General features: G+C 34.0%; 1 protein-coding gene across 4 annotated transcripts in view; it reads left to right on the forward strand.

The window, feature by feature from the left end:
* LOC114330751 (cGMP-dependent protein kinase, isozyme 2 forms cD4/T1/T3A/T3B) overlaps positions 1 to 16,092 on the forward strand; it is a 1,273,893-nt gene that overhangs the window by 1,225,598 nt on the left and 32,203 nt on the right. For all 4 annotated transcript variants that reach the window (XM_050655748.1, XM_050655750.1, XM_050655749.1 and 1 more), the window contains 2 exons: positions 14,553 to 14,772; positions 15,776 to 16,012. In XM_050655748.1, the coding sequence (XP_050511705.1) occupies positions 14,553 to 14,772; positions 15,776 to 16,012 (457 nt within the window). The remainder of the gene's footprint in view (positions 1 to 14,552; positions 14,773 to 15,775; positions 16,013 to 16,092) is intronic.

The following is a 16,092-nucleotide window of genomic DNA, read 5'->3' on the forward strand; positions in this document are numbered from 1 at the left end:
TAGTTTTGTTTTGACTTTTGAGCAATATATGTTAATATTTGGTAGCAGAGAGTAACATAGTAACATTTTAGTATGAGTTTGAGTCATGTATTGATGTATTTTTCCTTGACCATTAGTTTATATTTAGAAGTAATCTTGCGAATCAACGTGGATTGTTAGACTATTGTAAATTTAGTTGTTAATATTTTGAAGTTTAAAAAAAAAAAAATTTTTTTTGGTTAAAAAATTTTTTTTCCCGAGTAGGAGGGGATTGTAACGGTCCACCCGTTATATTATCATTTTTAGCGCTGTAATTATTTTTAAAAAAATAATTATTTTCTCTTGACCTCCCATTTAAATTCTTTAATTTATCGTAAAGGACTTCTCATGTGACGTCACACTGTACGGAACATAGTTGTTGAACCGTTCCTTGTCGTTTAATTCGTGTTCCGTGAGAGTTTGACGTTTTCCTCGCTGACTGTGGGAGGAATGAGAGGCACTTGGCCGGTGGCTGCGAGGTTGACAGGTTGGTGTTGGTGGTTAGTACCGTAAATGGCGGTTAATTTCTTCGAAATTAATTTTTATTTCAACTAAGTTTGGAAGTATAGTAAAAAGTTACCACCACTTGTTTCCTGGAGTACGGGTTTCCTGGAGTAAGGATGGGAGTACCATCAGTGGAAGAGGAATAAAAAATTAACCGGTAAATCGTTTTTTCTACTAATGTTTTTTAGTTAACCTTGAATATATGAAATAGTTGGTTCATTGTTAAATGTTCTTAGCCAGTCCCTTAGGTGAAGGATGTAGATTATTTCGATCTTTATATTATCTTTATATCGATCTTTATATTAATGGGGTTTTTGGTTTTACATAACCAAACATTTTTGAAGTCCTCAAATTAATATTGGAAATAATTACCATTTCTCTGTACGTTTTAAACCGATTGAACATCCAATATATCTATAAATTTTCATGTCCAATATATCTATAAATTGTCATGTAACTATCTTTGTCTGGTTCAATACCATTTCATTAAGGTATATAAAATGTATGTAGATGGCTATTACTATCTTAATCTCATGTTATTTCAGATAAGTCATATTTTATATTCCTATTTCAAATGCAATGCCATTATTTGTTCATGTTTTCAAACTCAAAATAGTTCAAGGTTACCTGAGATTAGTTTTTGTTCCATTTTTAATGGTTGTTTTTTTTATGTTATTGCTTCTAAAAAGTTTTCCTCGATTATTTCTTCTTCTCTTTACTTTTGTTTACCGGTTTATATGAGAAATCAAACGAAGTATATGTTTTTAGCCATTTGGAAGAAAACTAACCCTCATGTGATGTCGTACCCACCTTGACTACCTAGGGAAGCCACCTTGACCTTATTGCAGCTACCGCCAAGTCAAACTGGGAGTATGTTTTGGGAACAAGCTTTTTGGGGGACATTCCAGCTCCTTTTCGTCCTGCCACCTGGGCCTACGGGGGGGGGGCATGGAGGTGCATCATAGTGATGCTCATTTTCTAGGATGCAACTGCAACCTCGTTTGGGAACATTTAGTGAGGAGTTTTAGTAACTATTGGTTTTTTTTTATATTTCAGACTATCTGTTAAATACACTATGTTTTTTTTTCCAGATTTAGGTTACCTCTGTTTTTTTGACATATGTATTTGTATATTAGATTATTTGGTTCCCAAACTTTGTATCTACGGTAACTTCTTGTGCACAGGAATAAGCCTAGAGAAAATTAGGTTTTTAATACTTTATTATTGCTTTGATATTGGTTTATGTAATTCGGGTAAATTTATTTTGTAACATTACTTGCTTGTTTCCCAAATATTGTGTTATTCGCTTTATTCCATTTGTTCGGTTAATTTAGGTCATCGTCGGTATTTATCTCAACTTCATTTCTACTTTAGTCAATTGTATATTTAACTTTATTTATTCATTATTGTATTTTCCCTTAGTGAGGCTTGGGCCTATTTATTTGTAGTATTTTCATCTTTGTCAGTTTCCTTTAGTTGTACGTAGCAGGCGTACTATAACCATTTGGTAGAAGACTTATGTAATTTTGTACCCTATATGTTAGTAAGAGGTACTTATATTTAAGTTTGTAACAGATAACATTATTGTTGTTATCTTTAAAATATATATATCTTCTTGTATAACTTATGTCATTTTAGAGTCACAGCATAATATGAACTTGCTTAACTCAGAGATTGTTAAAAATCTGGTAGTTATTTTTAATAAATATGTTTATTTATTTTGTATATCATTTATTTTTATTATTCCTTTATGTTCATTATTACAGGTTTGATATATTTAATATCTGACAGCAGTATAAGATACCTGGGAGAATGATCGAAGATCATTTTCATGGCGCCCATGATTTGTTAGATTTATTTATCTTGTTCGTCTTTAGAAATTATTCATCTTCATTCCTCTTCAGTACATTATTCTTATTTTATTATTTCATATTTTAGTCATTATTACTATCTACATAGAGCTACTGTTCTTCGACAGGCATGCAAACGAGCCGTATCCATCCTTGAGTGTCAAGTTGCTCTCTTGCATCTATAGCTAGCCAACTCTATTCAGTTTGCCTCTGTCTCTTCCCACGTCTACTTATTATCCCTTCTAATTCCCCTTTCTTCAGTACTACTGCAAAGTAGTATTTTTTATTTTTCCTATTGCGGCTTCTCAACGTAGAAGCCACTTCATCCTTTTCTTTACACACACCCCACATACACATTCTCTTCATTTTTATTACCTAGTCTTTTCATTTCTTTTCTTTTTCATTACTTCTGTTGGAGTATATCACTCCAACAGAAGTTCATTTTTGTTACAAAGCCCCCTGTTAATTGTAATTATTTTTTTATTTCTTAATTCAGGCTAACTTCACGTCCGTTTAAACGTGTATTTTAAAGTTAATTCGGGTGAAGAATCACAACTACCCGTTTGTCCACCCCTTCGCAGCGTTTGTCCAGCCCCTTAAAGTGCGAAACAACCCCCCTGTTAATTGTAAATATTTTTTTATTTCTTAATACGGGCTAGCTTCACGTTCCCTTAAATGGGCATTTAAACGTTAATTCGGGTGCAGAATCACAACTACCCGTTTGTCCACCCCTTCGCAGCGTTTGTCCAACCCCTTAAAGTGCGAAACAACCTCCTCGTTAATTGTAATTATTTTTTTATTTCTTTATTCGGGCTAAATTCACGTTCCCTTAAATGGGCATTTAAACGTTAATTCGTTTGCAGAATCACAACTACCCTTTTGTATACCCCTTCGCAGCGTTTGTCCAACCCCTTATAGTGCGAAACAACCCCCCTGTTAATTGTAATTATTTTTTTATTTCTTAATTCGGGCTAGCTTTACGTTCCCTTAAATGGGCAATTAAACGTTAATTCGGGTGCAGAATCACAACTACCCATTTGTCTACCCCTTCGCAGCGTTTGTCCAACCCCTTAAAGTGCGAAACAACCCCCCTGTTAATTGTAATTATTTTTTTATTTCTTAATTCGGGCTAACTTCACGTCCGTTTAAACGCGTATTTTAAAGTTAATTCGGGTGCAGAACCACAACTACCCGTTTGTCCATTCCTTCGCAACGTTTGTTCAACCCCTTAAGGTGCGAAACAACCCCCTATTAATTGTAATTATTTTTTATTTCTTAATTCGGGCTAGCTTTTAAATGCCCATTTAAGGGAACGTGAAGCTAGCCAGAATTAAGAAATAAAAAAATAATTACAATTAACAGGGGGGTTCTTTCGCACTTTAAGGGGTTGGGCAAACGCTGCGAAGGGGTGGACAAACGGGTAGTTGTGATTCTGCACCCGAATTAACGTTTAAATGCCCATTTAAGGGAACGTGAGGCTAGCCCGAATTAAGAAATAAAAAAATAATTACAATTAACAGAGGGGTTATTTCGCACTTTAAGGGGTTGGGCAAACGCTGCGAAGGGGTGGACAAACGGGTAGTTGTGATTCTGCACCCGAATTAACGTTTAAATGCCCATTTAAGAGAACGTGAAGTTAGCCCGAATAAAGAAATAAAAAAATAATTACAATTCACGAGGGGGTTGTTTCGCACTTTAAGGGGTTGGACAAACGCTGCGATGGGGTGGACAAACGGGTAGTTGTGATTCTGCACCCGAATTAACGTTTAAATACCCATTTAAGAGAACGTGAAGTTAGCCCGAATTAAGAAATAAAAAAAAATACAATTACCAGTGGGGTTGTTTCGCACTTTAAGGGGTTGGACAAACGCTGCGAAGGGGTGGACAAACGGGTAGTTGTGATTCTGCACCCGAATTAACGTTTAAATACCCATTTAAGAGAACGTGAAGTTAGCCCGAATTAAGAAATAAAAAAAATTACAATTAACAGGGGGGTTGTTTCGCACTTTAAGGGGTTGGACAAACGCTGCGAAGGAGTGGACAAACGGGTAGTTGTGCTTCTGCACCCGAATTAACGTTTATATGCCCATTTAAGAGAACGTGAAGTTAGCCCGAATAAAGAAATAAAAAAATAATTACAATTAACTAGGGGGTTGTTTCGCACTTTAAGGGGCTGGACAAACGCTGCGAAGGGGTGGACAAACGGGTAGTTGTGATTCTTCAGCGAATTAAGTTTAAAATACGCGTTTAAACGGACATGAAGTGAGCCCGAATTAAGAAATAAAAAAATAATTACAATTAACTGGGGGGTTGTTTCGCACTTTAAGTTGTTGGACAAACGCTGCGAATGGGTGGACAAACGGGTAGTTGTGATTCTGCATCCGAATTAACTTTTAAATGCCCATTTAAGGGAACGTGAAGCTAGCCCGAATAAAGAAATAAAAAAATAATTACAATTAACGAGGGGGTTGTTTCGCACTTTAAGTGGTTGGACAAACGCTGCGAAAGGGTGGACAAACGGGCAGTTGTGATTCTGCAACCGAATTAACGTTTAAATGCCCATTTAAGAGAACGTGAAGTTAGCCCGAATAAAGAAATAAAAAAATAATTACAATTAACGAGGGGGTTGTTTCGCACTTTAAGGGGTTGGACAAACGCTGCGAAGGGGTGGACAAACGGGTAGTTGTGATTCTGCACCCGAAATAACTTTAAAATACGCGTTTAAACGGACGTGAAGTTAGCCCGAATTAAGAAATATAAAATAATTACAATTAACAGGGGGGTTGTTTCGCACTTTAAGGGGTTGGACAAACGCTGCGAAGGGGTGGACAAACGAGTAGTTGTGATTCTGCACCCGAATTAACGTTTAAATGCCCATTTAAGGGAACGTGAGGCTAGCCCGAATTAAGAAATAAAAAAATAATTACAATTAACAGGGGGTTGTACAAACGCTGCGAAGGGGTGGACAAACGGGTAGTTGTGATTCTGCACCCGAATTAACGTTTAAATGCCCATTTAAGAGAACGTGAAGTTAGCCCGAATAAAGAAATAAAAAAATAATTACAATTAACTAGGGGGTTGTTTCGCACTTTAAGGGGCTGGACAAACGCTGCGAAGGGGTGGACAAACGGGTAGTTGTGATTCTTCGCCCGAATTAACTTTAAAATACACGTTTAAATGGACGTGAAGTTAGCCTGAATTAAGAAATAAAAAAATAATTACAATTAACAGGGGGGTTGTTTCGCACTTTAAGGGGTTGGACAAACGCTGCAAAGGGGTGGACAGACGCTTAGTTGTGATACTGCACCCGAATTAACGTTTAAATGCCCATTTAAGAGAACGTGAAGTTAGCCCGAATAAAGAAATAAAAAAATAATTACAATTGACGAGGGGGTTGTTTCGCACTTTAAGGGGTTGGACAAACGCTGCGAAGGAGTGGACAAACGGGTAGTTGTGATTCTGCACCCGAATTAACGTTTAAATGCCCATTTAAGAGAACGTGAAGTTAGCCCGAATTAAGAAATAAAAAAATAATTACAATTAACAGGGGGTTGTTTCAGAGGGTGGACAAAAAAAATTATGTGGTGGACAAACATGGACAAACGATGGACAAACAATATAGCAAGAGTTTTTTTAAATTTTCGAAAATTTGTGGATTTGTGAAGTTAGCCCGAAAAAAAATTTTTGTTTATAAAAAAGAATTGATGGGTGGACTAACGAAATAAAATGGTGGACAATCAATGGACAAACGAATGGCATCAATCGCATTTTTTTCCCGACTTTTTCGGGCTAAGTTCACGGACCTATTCTGCCGTGGATCACTTTCAGAAACGTTTTGAGTAAGTGGCTCATTAGGCTAATTGTTCTGTAGTCTTCACATGTTTTGGCATTTACTTTTTTGGGTAAAGTTACGAAGGTCGACTTTAACCAGCTTTGGGGTATTTTTCCAGTTACGTATATTTTGTTGAATACAGTTGAATACGATCAAAAATAAAGATTAAAAACCAGTTCTCCGTAAATTTTTGGGTAAATTAGGGACTAAGGCAAGGCTGCAAGGTCTATCTTCAACACTCTTCAAAATCTATCTGAATGAGGCACTGAATAAATGGAGGAGATTATGCTCTGGAATGGGTATATAGCCCAATAAATGACAGTTTTGGAGTGTAATTTCCAGGGGCAACTCCGAATTGCATGAAAATTTGGATTTAGGTTCTACTTATCCTCCACTTCAAAGTTGAATTTGTGCCGTTGGTTGCTTTTACTTGGGGGGTGACATTTACCCCTTCTCGGGGGGTGAAAAACGGGTCTTTAAAATAAGGCCGGAAATGGATAAATTGACTTATTTTAAGCACCTTTGGTTCTATAAAGTTTTTTACGTAAGTCAATACTTTTCGAGTTAATCGCGATTTAAAATGTTGATTTTTTGACAAAAAAACTACGTTTTCAGACCGTTTTTCCCAAATAACTCAAAAAGTAAATATTTTATCGAAAAAAATATTTTTAGCAAAAGTGTAGCCTATAAAAAAACGAAAAAACGAAAAAAATGGTGTACCAGTAAAGTCTACAAATTAAGTAGAAGCAAAGTTGTAGCTCATGAAAAATACGTTCTTATTCGTCTAATTCCAAATCGAATAATTCAACGCGAAATCCCCGAAGAAAGAAGAGTTTTTCGGGAAAACCTTATTAACATTTTAAAAGTATAAAAAAAAAGCTTATTATTTGTTTTTTACAAAAGTTTACAGCATCAAAAATAAACGAGTTACACTGAAAAAAATGTTGGCCCCTTTTTTTTGTAAAAAAAAATCGTGAAAACCTCCCCCTATTTAGCACCCTAAATGAAATTAATCGTTTGGCTTTACCATCTATTTTAACTGTATGTGTATTGTTTATATGATCTGTAAGTTTGATTGGTTTGAAGTGCTTATTTTTGAAAACATTTGGTTTTATAGTAAAAAAAAATATCTAAAAATTTTTGAAAAATTTCATTTTTTCAAAATAACTTAAAAAGTATTAGTGATAAGAAAAATCTTAAAGAGTAAAAAAATGTAGGTTTTGCTATTATAAATATGCTAGTTTTATTTTGTTTCTCCGTAAGACAAAAATTGGTTAAGATATGACTGTTAAAAATTTGCATACACTCGTGATTAGTGACCCATTCAAGTTTTCTCAATTATAACCCTTTAAAAAATAAACACTTTAAACTGGTGAAACAGATCATATAAAAAATAGATAGGTAAGTAAATTGTTTGTAAAACGGTAGCGATTAATTTCATTTGGGGAGTTAAACACGGCGAGATTTTCATGATTTTTTACAAAAAAAAGAGGGTCAACTTTATTTTGAGCGTAACTCGCTTATTTTTAATGCTAAAACTTTTGTTAACAATTAAAACAAAGCTTTTTATCAACACTTTAAAAAAGTTTAAATGGGTTTTTCCCGAAAAGTGCTTAATTTTTCGGTGATTTCACCTTGAAATATTCGATTTGGAATTAGACGAATAAGAACGTATTTTTCATGAGCTACAACTTTGTTTTTATTTGATTGATAGACTTTAATGATACACTATTTTTTTGGGTTTTTTATAAGCTACACTTTTGCTAAGGATATTTTTTTCGATAAAATATTTACTTTTTGAGTTATTTGCGAAAAACCGTCTGAAAACGTAGTTCTTTTGTCGAAAAATAAACATTTTCAATGGCAAATAACTCGAAAAGTATTGATTTAAGTAAAAACTTTATAGAAGAAAAGTTGCTTAAAATCAGTCAATTTATCAATTTCCGGTCTTATCTTGAACGTATGTTTTTTCACCCCCGAGAAGGGGTGACTGTCACCCCCCAAGTAAAAGCAACCAACGGCACAATTTTAACTTTGAAGTGGAGGGTAAGTAGAACCTAAATCCAAATTTTCATGCAATTCTGAGTTGCCCCTGAAAATTACACGGTATCGCCGAATTTCCCGTTCATTTACTGGGCTAATACTATTAAACGACGACACAACCCTGTGTACGCTTCATTTCGCGGACGATCAAATAATCTTCGCACAGGACCAGGAAGATCTGCAATCTGTTAACTAGATTTCTATGGAATTTGAGGTATTTCTTCGAACTGGTTTCAATCTTACTTGAATAATAGGAAACAACTGGTTAGAGCAAATGATACTGACTCTAGTGTCAAAAATATTGTATGTGGGGTACCGCAAGGTTCAGTATTGGGTCCTCTACTTTTCCTTATCTTTATTAATGACATCACTAGCTTAAAAATCGATGGAAAAGTTTTTCTTTTTGCTGATGATACCAGTATCACTTGGAGCAACTCAAATATCGCAACTCTTCATGCTACTATAACTTCTGATCTACTTACAATAAAATCTTGGTCCGATTCAAATTTAATCTCTTTTAACGTAGATAAAACAGTAACATTATCCTATAAAGAAGCTCTTCAACCCTTACCTCTTCATAACAGCCAGATCAGTATCGTTGATTCTGTAAAGTTTCTTGGTATTTTTTTAGATAGCAACCTTAAATGGTCGCTTCATATTGATGTGTTAAGCAAGAAACTATCCTCAGCTTGCTTTGCAATAAGATCTGTTTCGAAGGAAATGAATTTAACCTCTTCCAAAATAACATATCTTTTTTTGTTCGAGTCTCATCTTCGATATGGTCTCTCTTTTTGGAGTTCTGGTACGGCTGCCCAATCCGATGTTATTTTTAAATTATGTACAAAAAAGAGCAATAAGATATCTGTTTGGCCTCAGAAGAACAACACATTGCAGAAGCTACTTCAAAAATCACAGGATTCTAACACTACCTTCTTTATATATTTTAAAAACTGTTTGCTTAATTCGTAAACATCTACATGTCTTTCCAGCAAGACCTAGACATGACTATTCCACCAGAAATTCTACCTTTGACATCTATTTACCGATCCCGTGCAGTGAGTTAGTAAAGAAATCTATATTATATTCTGCAAAAAATCTTTACAACCATCTCCCTCTACAACTTAAATTTGCAACATCTTTCCCCAATTTCCGTAAAATGACTAAAGCCTATTTATCTGAAAGACCATATTATTCAATAGCAGAGTTTCTTAACCAATAACTAAGAAAGTACAGTATTCTTATGTATAAGTAGAATCTTAATCTATATTTGAGTGTCATATGCAGCAGCTTAGCTTAACTTATTAAACTTCTTAAGGTATATTATGCAATTTGCAAATGTTTTTAAATTTTGCAATAGATTATTACTTTTTTTTGTTTCACTTCATTATATTTTATTTATATTGACGATTTATATCATTTTAGTAAATTGTATTTGTTATTTGTTACTGTTCTTATTTATGATTCTTGTAAGCTTTGTCTATAAAATTGTTAAATTTTTCATGACAATAAAGCATATTTCTATTCTATTCTATTCTATTGTTTGGGGCAAAGATGGAAAGGAATGGATGCACTAAAACAGAAATTGAAGAACGAATCAGAAAAACAAAGAAAACAATAAGAGTACTAAACTCACTACTCTGTTCATCCTGGCAACTTACTAAGAGAACGGAACAAAAACTTCTTGTTCTGGAAATAGATTTTTGGCACATAGCAGCAGGCATATCCACAATGATGCACGTAGCAAATGAAAAAATAAGACAAATCATGGAAAGCTACCATCATACAAGAAATGCAGTAAGAACAGCTTACGTGGTACGGACATGTACAGATAATGACAGACCATCACCTACCAAAGTTAATATTGAACTGGCAGCCACCTGGGAGGAAAAAACGAGGAAGACCGAAAACAACATGGCTTCAAGGAGTCCAAAAGGCAATGTCAGAGAAATATCTAGGATCAGGAGACTGGGACAAAAGGCCTGAACGTGTCGGACTGGGAACCGGAAGGCGTATGTAGGACGCTATAAACCGGACATTATAAATATATTATATACAGTATGTCCCTGTAAGTTGTATCTATATGGAAAACTTTTTTATTATTAATTTTACGAAAAAAACTTATTCTTTATAAAAAGCTCTGAATGGTCCGAAACCTAAGATTTAACCATCAAATATCAAATTTTTTGAATATTATACGAGGTATGTCAAAAAGTTTGAATTTCACCCAAGAGTAAAGTAGCTTTATTTTTCACAATATTGAAAATTGCTATTATGAAAAGTTGTTTGGAATTAAAAGCTATATTCTAGTATGCAATTACATCCTTCTAATGAAAACATTTTTTTTTTTTTGAAAAATTATGGTTAACAATATTTTCAGTTATCTCAATTCAGATAACTCTTTTATTATTAATTTTACGAAAAAAAGTGATTCTTAATAAAAAGTTTTGCATGGTCTAAAACCTAAAATACAACCATCTTATGTCAAATTTTTTCAATTTTATACGAGGTATGTCAAAAAATATGAATTTCGCTCAAGAGTAAAATATGTTTATTTTTCACAATATCGAAGATTGTTATTATGAAGAGTTATTTAGAATTAAAAACTATGTTTCAGTATGTACATACTTCTCATTGAAATATTCTGAACTATAAAGATACCTTACTTTTGATCTAAATTTATCTTTTTTGACATACCTCGTATAAAATTGATAAAATTTGATATAAATGGTTGTATTTTAGGTTTTAGACCATCCAGAACATTTTATTAAGAATCACTTTTTTTCGTTAGAAAAGAGTTATCAGAATTAAAATAACTGAAAATAATGTTAGTTATCCATAATTTTTCAAAAAAAATTTTTTTTTCAATTACAAGGATGTAATTGCATATTATAATATAGTTGTTAATTCCAAACAACTTTTCATAATAGCAATTTTCAATATTGTGAAAAATAAAGCTACTTTACTCTTGAGTGAAATTCAAACTTTTTGACATACCTCGTATAACATTCATAAAATTTGATATCTGATGGTTGAATCTTGGGTTTTGGACTATGCAGAACTTTTCATAAGGAACTACTTTTTTTCGTAAAATTAATAATAAAAAAGTTTTCCATATGGATACAACTTACAGAGACATACTGTATATAAAGCATTAAAACATTAAACAAAAATTATGTCATTGAAAATGAGGTATTTAAGAAAGATGTAAGAGAAAACAAAATAAGATAAAATTAAATATTAAATACGAAAAAATGTGGAACAAAAAGCTGGTTTGGCTAAAAAGATGAATACATAGAGATTTTCTAGCCAAATTTTGAATATATGCATATAAAAAACATGAGACAGGCCAAGATAGCTAGGTAGAAACCAGATAGGTAGAAAATCACTAGAAAAAATAAAATTAATGACAAGCGATATAACTAATGGAAGAAGTGAACAAAGGAATTAATATCATCCAAAAGCGACGCATGAAAAGGCCTCTTCCTTTATCTTTTCTCCTTCTTAAGGATGTAGTTGTGTCATGCAATTCGTTTGACCATTTTTGTTTAATGACTGTGTTTGTTGTTTTGGTTCGCAGAACGAGTAACCAGTCATGTTGGTTAATAAAGGTTAATCAGTGTTCTTCCATATTTATCTCAGGTTGACTGTTGCCGATTTGGCCATTGTGATGAGTCAACGGATCTTGTCTTCGCACCCTCCACTGTTAGTAATGGCGGATCCTAAATAAGTAAATTGTCTGACCAGTTCATGACCTGCCATGTTTCTTATCTCTGGTTGTTTCTGTTTCTATTGATGGTGATTACTTTGTTTTTTTTTTGTATACCTATTTATTTTCAAACCATATTCCGCACTCACCGCACTCTTCTTAATTTGCTCCAGTTCTTCAGCCGAAGACACCTTATCACCAGCATATCGTAGGTTTTTGATTCGATAAATTGGTATTATATGTTTTATAAATATAAACCTTTCACATATCTGCTGCAACTTTACGTCTCTTCTCTAATATTATATAATAATAATAATAAAGTTTAATAAAAGAAAAGATCACCAAGTACAGAGATCCGGAAATTCAAATACGAAGACAATGGAGAATGCAAAGTACCTAGACGATACCTATTATTATGTCTACTACTGGAGTCATTCCGAAGAACCTCCTCGAAAGCATAAAAAAGTTGGGTCTAAATGAACATCTTTACAAGACCATGCAGAAAGCTGTACTGCTCGCAACGGCCAGATGTGTACACAAGTTTTGGGAGATACACCTGCATACCAAGTCAGCTAGGGCTCGGTAACACGGAAAGAGTCTCACCAGAGCTTAATCCTTTTTTGATACCGTAGGTATCTGGGATGAGTCAATTTTCCCCTTAGAGGGAGTGTGAGCCGTATGGCTAAATCTGGAAGTTTTTTTTTTTTTTTTTTTATTAATGGCTTTGACGGAGCCAATTAGCCAGAATATTTGTGTTTTTTTGTATGGTATTACAATAACAATTTTAAGTTAATATCTAAGCCTACTTATTATCTAAATTTACAGAGTGTTATACTATATTAATGGATACATTTTTCAATTTTGTGTGATATTTTTACAATTTTATAATTTTATTATCTAAGCCTATTTAAAATTTAAATTTACAGGACGTTACATATTCGTAAAGACATTGTAACATCTGCTTATTTTTTGGAAAAAGAATTTCGTTTAAATTGACAGGTAAAAGACAATTTAGATCAATTAACTTTTCATACATTACTTTAATATTTTGTCTGTACAGTCCACACTCCAATATGAGGTGCTGTAGATCTCCCATTCCACCACAGGCGCAATATGGGTTATCACTGATACCTATGCTGTGTTTGTATGCTGGGGTTAGTGCGTGATTTGACCTCATTCTGTTTATTGTTTTTATAAATAGCCTATTTGATTCTTGTTTAAACCATCTCTCATTGGGAATTAGTGGCTGGCAATTTCTAAAATTTATTCCCGTTGTACTTTGGTTATATACACGTTGCCAATTTTGTTTGCAATGGTTTTTACTGATATTATCTATATCGGTTACTGGTAGAAGTATGTTGCTTATGTTTTGTTTGGTTAAAGCTGCAGATTTAGCTAATTTGTCGACTTCTTCATTTCCTAATATTCCAGAATGTCCTTTCACCCAACAAATAATAATTGAACTGCCCGAGGAAGTAAAATCATAATATAGACTCTTAATTTCTATCTCAATGTGGTTTAGATTTTTTGTCGATTGGATAGAAGTGAGTTTGTCCACAATACTTCTACAATCGGTGAAAATGATATAATTGTCCATACCAAGAGAGGCTATATATTTTAACGCAAGTAATAAAGCTGATAATTCGGCAGTATATATTGAAGCTTCATTAGGCAATCGGCATGATTCTTTGTATTCAGAATTCCAGTGATATATTGCACATCCGGTTTTATTTTTAATTTTGGAGCCGTCAGTAAAAATATATTGAAACATAGGCCACCTGTCTTTAATTATTTTGTTGATAATATTACCTGGAAGGTTTGAATCCATGTAGTTTGTTTGTATTACCTTGGAAAAGAGAGTTTCAGGAGGTTTAGTGTAAATTAAAGGTATTTTATTTTTGTACATTTGGTTTTCATTCATTGTCAACTTCCTGTAGCTTTCAACGTATATGGGGGTTTTTTTAGTACACCAATATTTATGGCTTAAATCTAATATATTCAAGTTACGAATAGTCCTTAAGTAGCTGACGTTTTTTGAGATAGCTCTAGCTACAAACTTATCTGTACAAAACTGTCTACGTAGAGTAAGTGGTGGTTCCTTAGCTTCAATCTCAATAATAGTAATAGGAGTAGATTTTAAGTAACCGAGACAGAGTCTCAAACATTTATTCCTTTGGATTTCAACTTTATTAAGATATCCTGTTGACGCAGACCCATATAAATGACAACTATAGTCGAAAATTGGTCGAATCATTGAGCGATAGAATAGCAATGCAATATTCGGGTCAGCTCCCCAACCGGTTCTACAAAAAGCTCTAAGGATATTCATAGAATTTTCTGATTTCTTTATAATAGAATGAATTTGATCCTTCCATAACAGTTTACGATCCAAATACGTCCCAAGATATTTAACACAATATTTAACACAATCTGGAAGTTAAATAATAATACCTCTAATAATAAAGATTGCTATGCACTCATGAAATTTTCTAAGAACTAAACTTGTGAAATTTTACAATGTCATTGTATATGTCATTCGGTGCGTTGTTCTTTTTAAAATGTTTATTCCATATTATTGACGCTATATTTTTTCTTTCAGAGGGCAAAGTAGAAATTTCAAGAGAAAACAAAATATTGCATCATTTGGACCCTGGTAAAGTGCTTGGAGAATTGGCCATTTTGTACAATTGCCAGAGGACCGCTACTATTAAAGCTCATACGGACTGTAAATTATGGGCAATAGAACGACAATGCTTCCAGACCATTATGATGAGAACTGGTCTTATCCGACAAGCAGAATATACCGATTTCTTAAAGAGGTGAGTACAATTATTGTTTGATAGCTTGTAGCAGATTTATGATACAAATATGTTGAATTTAAATGGCATATAGGGGGGTTTTAACGGCCTAAGCCGCATCCCCACACCTAACCGCCATATATTCCTATCCTGAACGCCCTCTTCCTCCAAATCTCGACGTTCCATGACCTTTCCCACATTTTCATTCCAGGATAGCCTTGGTCTTCTCCTATTCCTCTTACCTGGGGGTGTCCACTTTGATATATTTTTTTGCCAACACTTCTTATCCATCCGAAGCACGTGACCAAACCAGTTCAAGCTCTTCCAATCTATTCTCTCAACTGCAATGTCTTGGGCGTGCATTCGTCTTCGGATTTCCTCGCTACGCACTCACTTATGTCTCGACCAGCACTTTGGCGCAAGTAGTCCATTTCTCCTGCGTTGATTCGTCTTCTGGACTCTGCTCTTAACGTCCAACCTCACTCCCATACATCAGAACTGACTCCAAGAAGGCATTTCCTATTCGAGTGTTTGTTTCTTTTGTGATATTGTTTCCCATCAAGTGGAATTTAAGCATCCTATTACTTTTCTGCTTTGCTCTATTCTTCTTTGAATTTCTATTTTTCCCAGACCTTTTATAGTTACTACAGCTCCCAGGTATTTAAACTCATCTACCGACTTTACATAAGTATCGTCCTTTATCAACATTTCAAAGTTAGCATCGGAGCTCACGACCAGATATTCTGTTTTTGTGGCATTATTAATAACATTTTCCAAGTCGAATGAGTATTGAGCGAGTATAACCTGATAATTGGCGAAATTAATATTAAAGAGACAGTCGTTTCCAATGTAAATGCCCATACGTCCACAGATTCTCTCCCATTCCTTCAGAACAATTTCAAGATATAAATTACATAGTAGTGGGGAGAGGCTGCATCCTTGCTTTAACCCGTTAATAATCTGACTTTATGTTTCAATTTACACAAAGTGTCAACCGATAATTTGTTTATTATTTCTATTTTAGCGTACCAATCTTCAAAACACTTCCAGAAGACACTCTTATCAAGATTTCCGATGTTTTGGAAGAAACTATATACGCCAATGGAGACTATATTATCAGACAAGGAGCCCGGGGTGATACGTTCTTCATTATAAGTAAAGGAAAAGTTAAGGTTACCAGAAAAATGCCAAATTCTAACACTGAGGAATTTATAAGGACACTCGGTAAAGGAGATTTCTTCGGGGAGAAGGCTTTGCAAGGGTAAGTATAATGATTTCGAACTAAACTAGTGTTAGGTTTGGATGTTTCTCAACATTTCTTTTTATAGTGTATATAGTGTT

Source organism: Diabrotica virgifera, chromosome 7 (genome assembly GCF_917563875.1).
Source record: "Diabrotica virgifera virgifera chromosome 7, PGI_DIABVI_V3a".
NCBI classification, from domain to species: Eukaryota; Metazoa; Arthropoda; class Insecta; order Coleoptera; family Chrysomelidae; genus Diabrotica; species Diabrotica virgifera.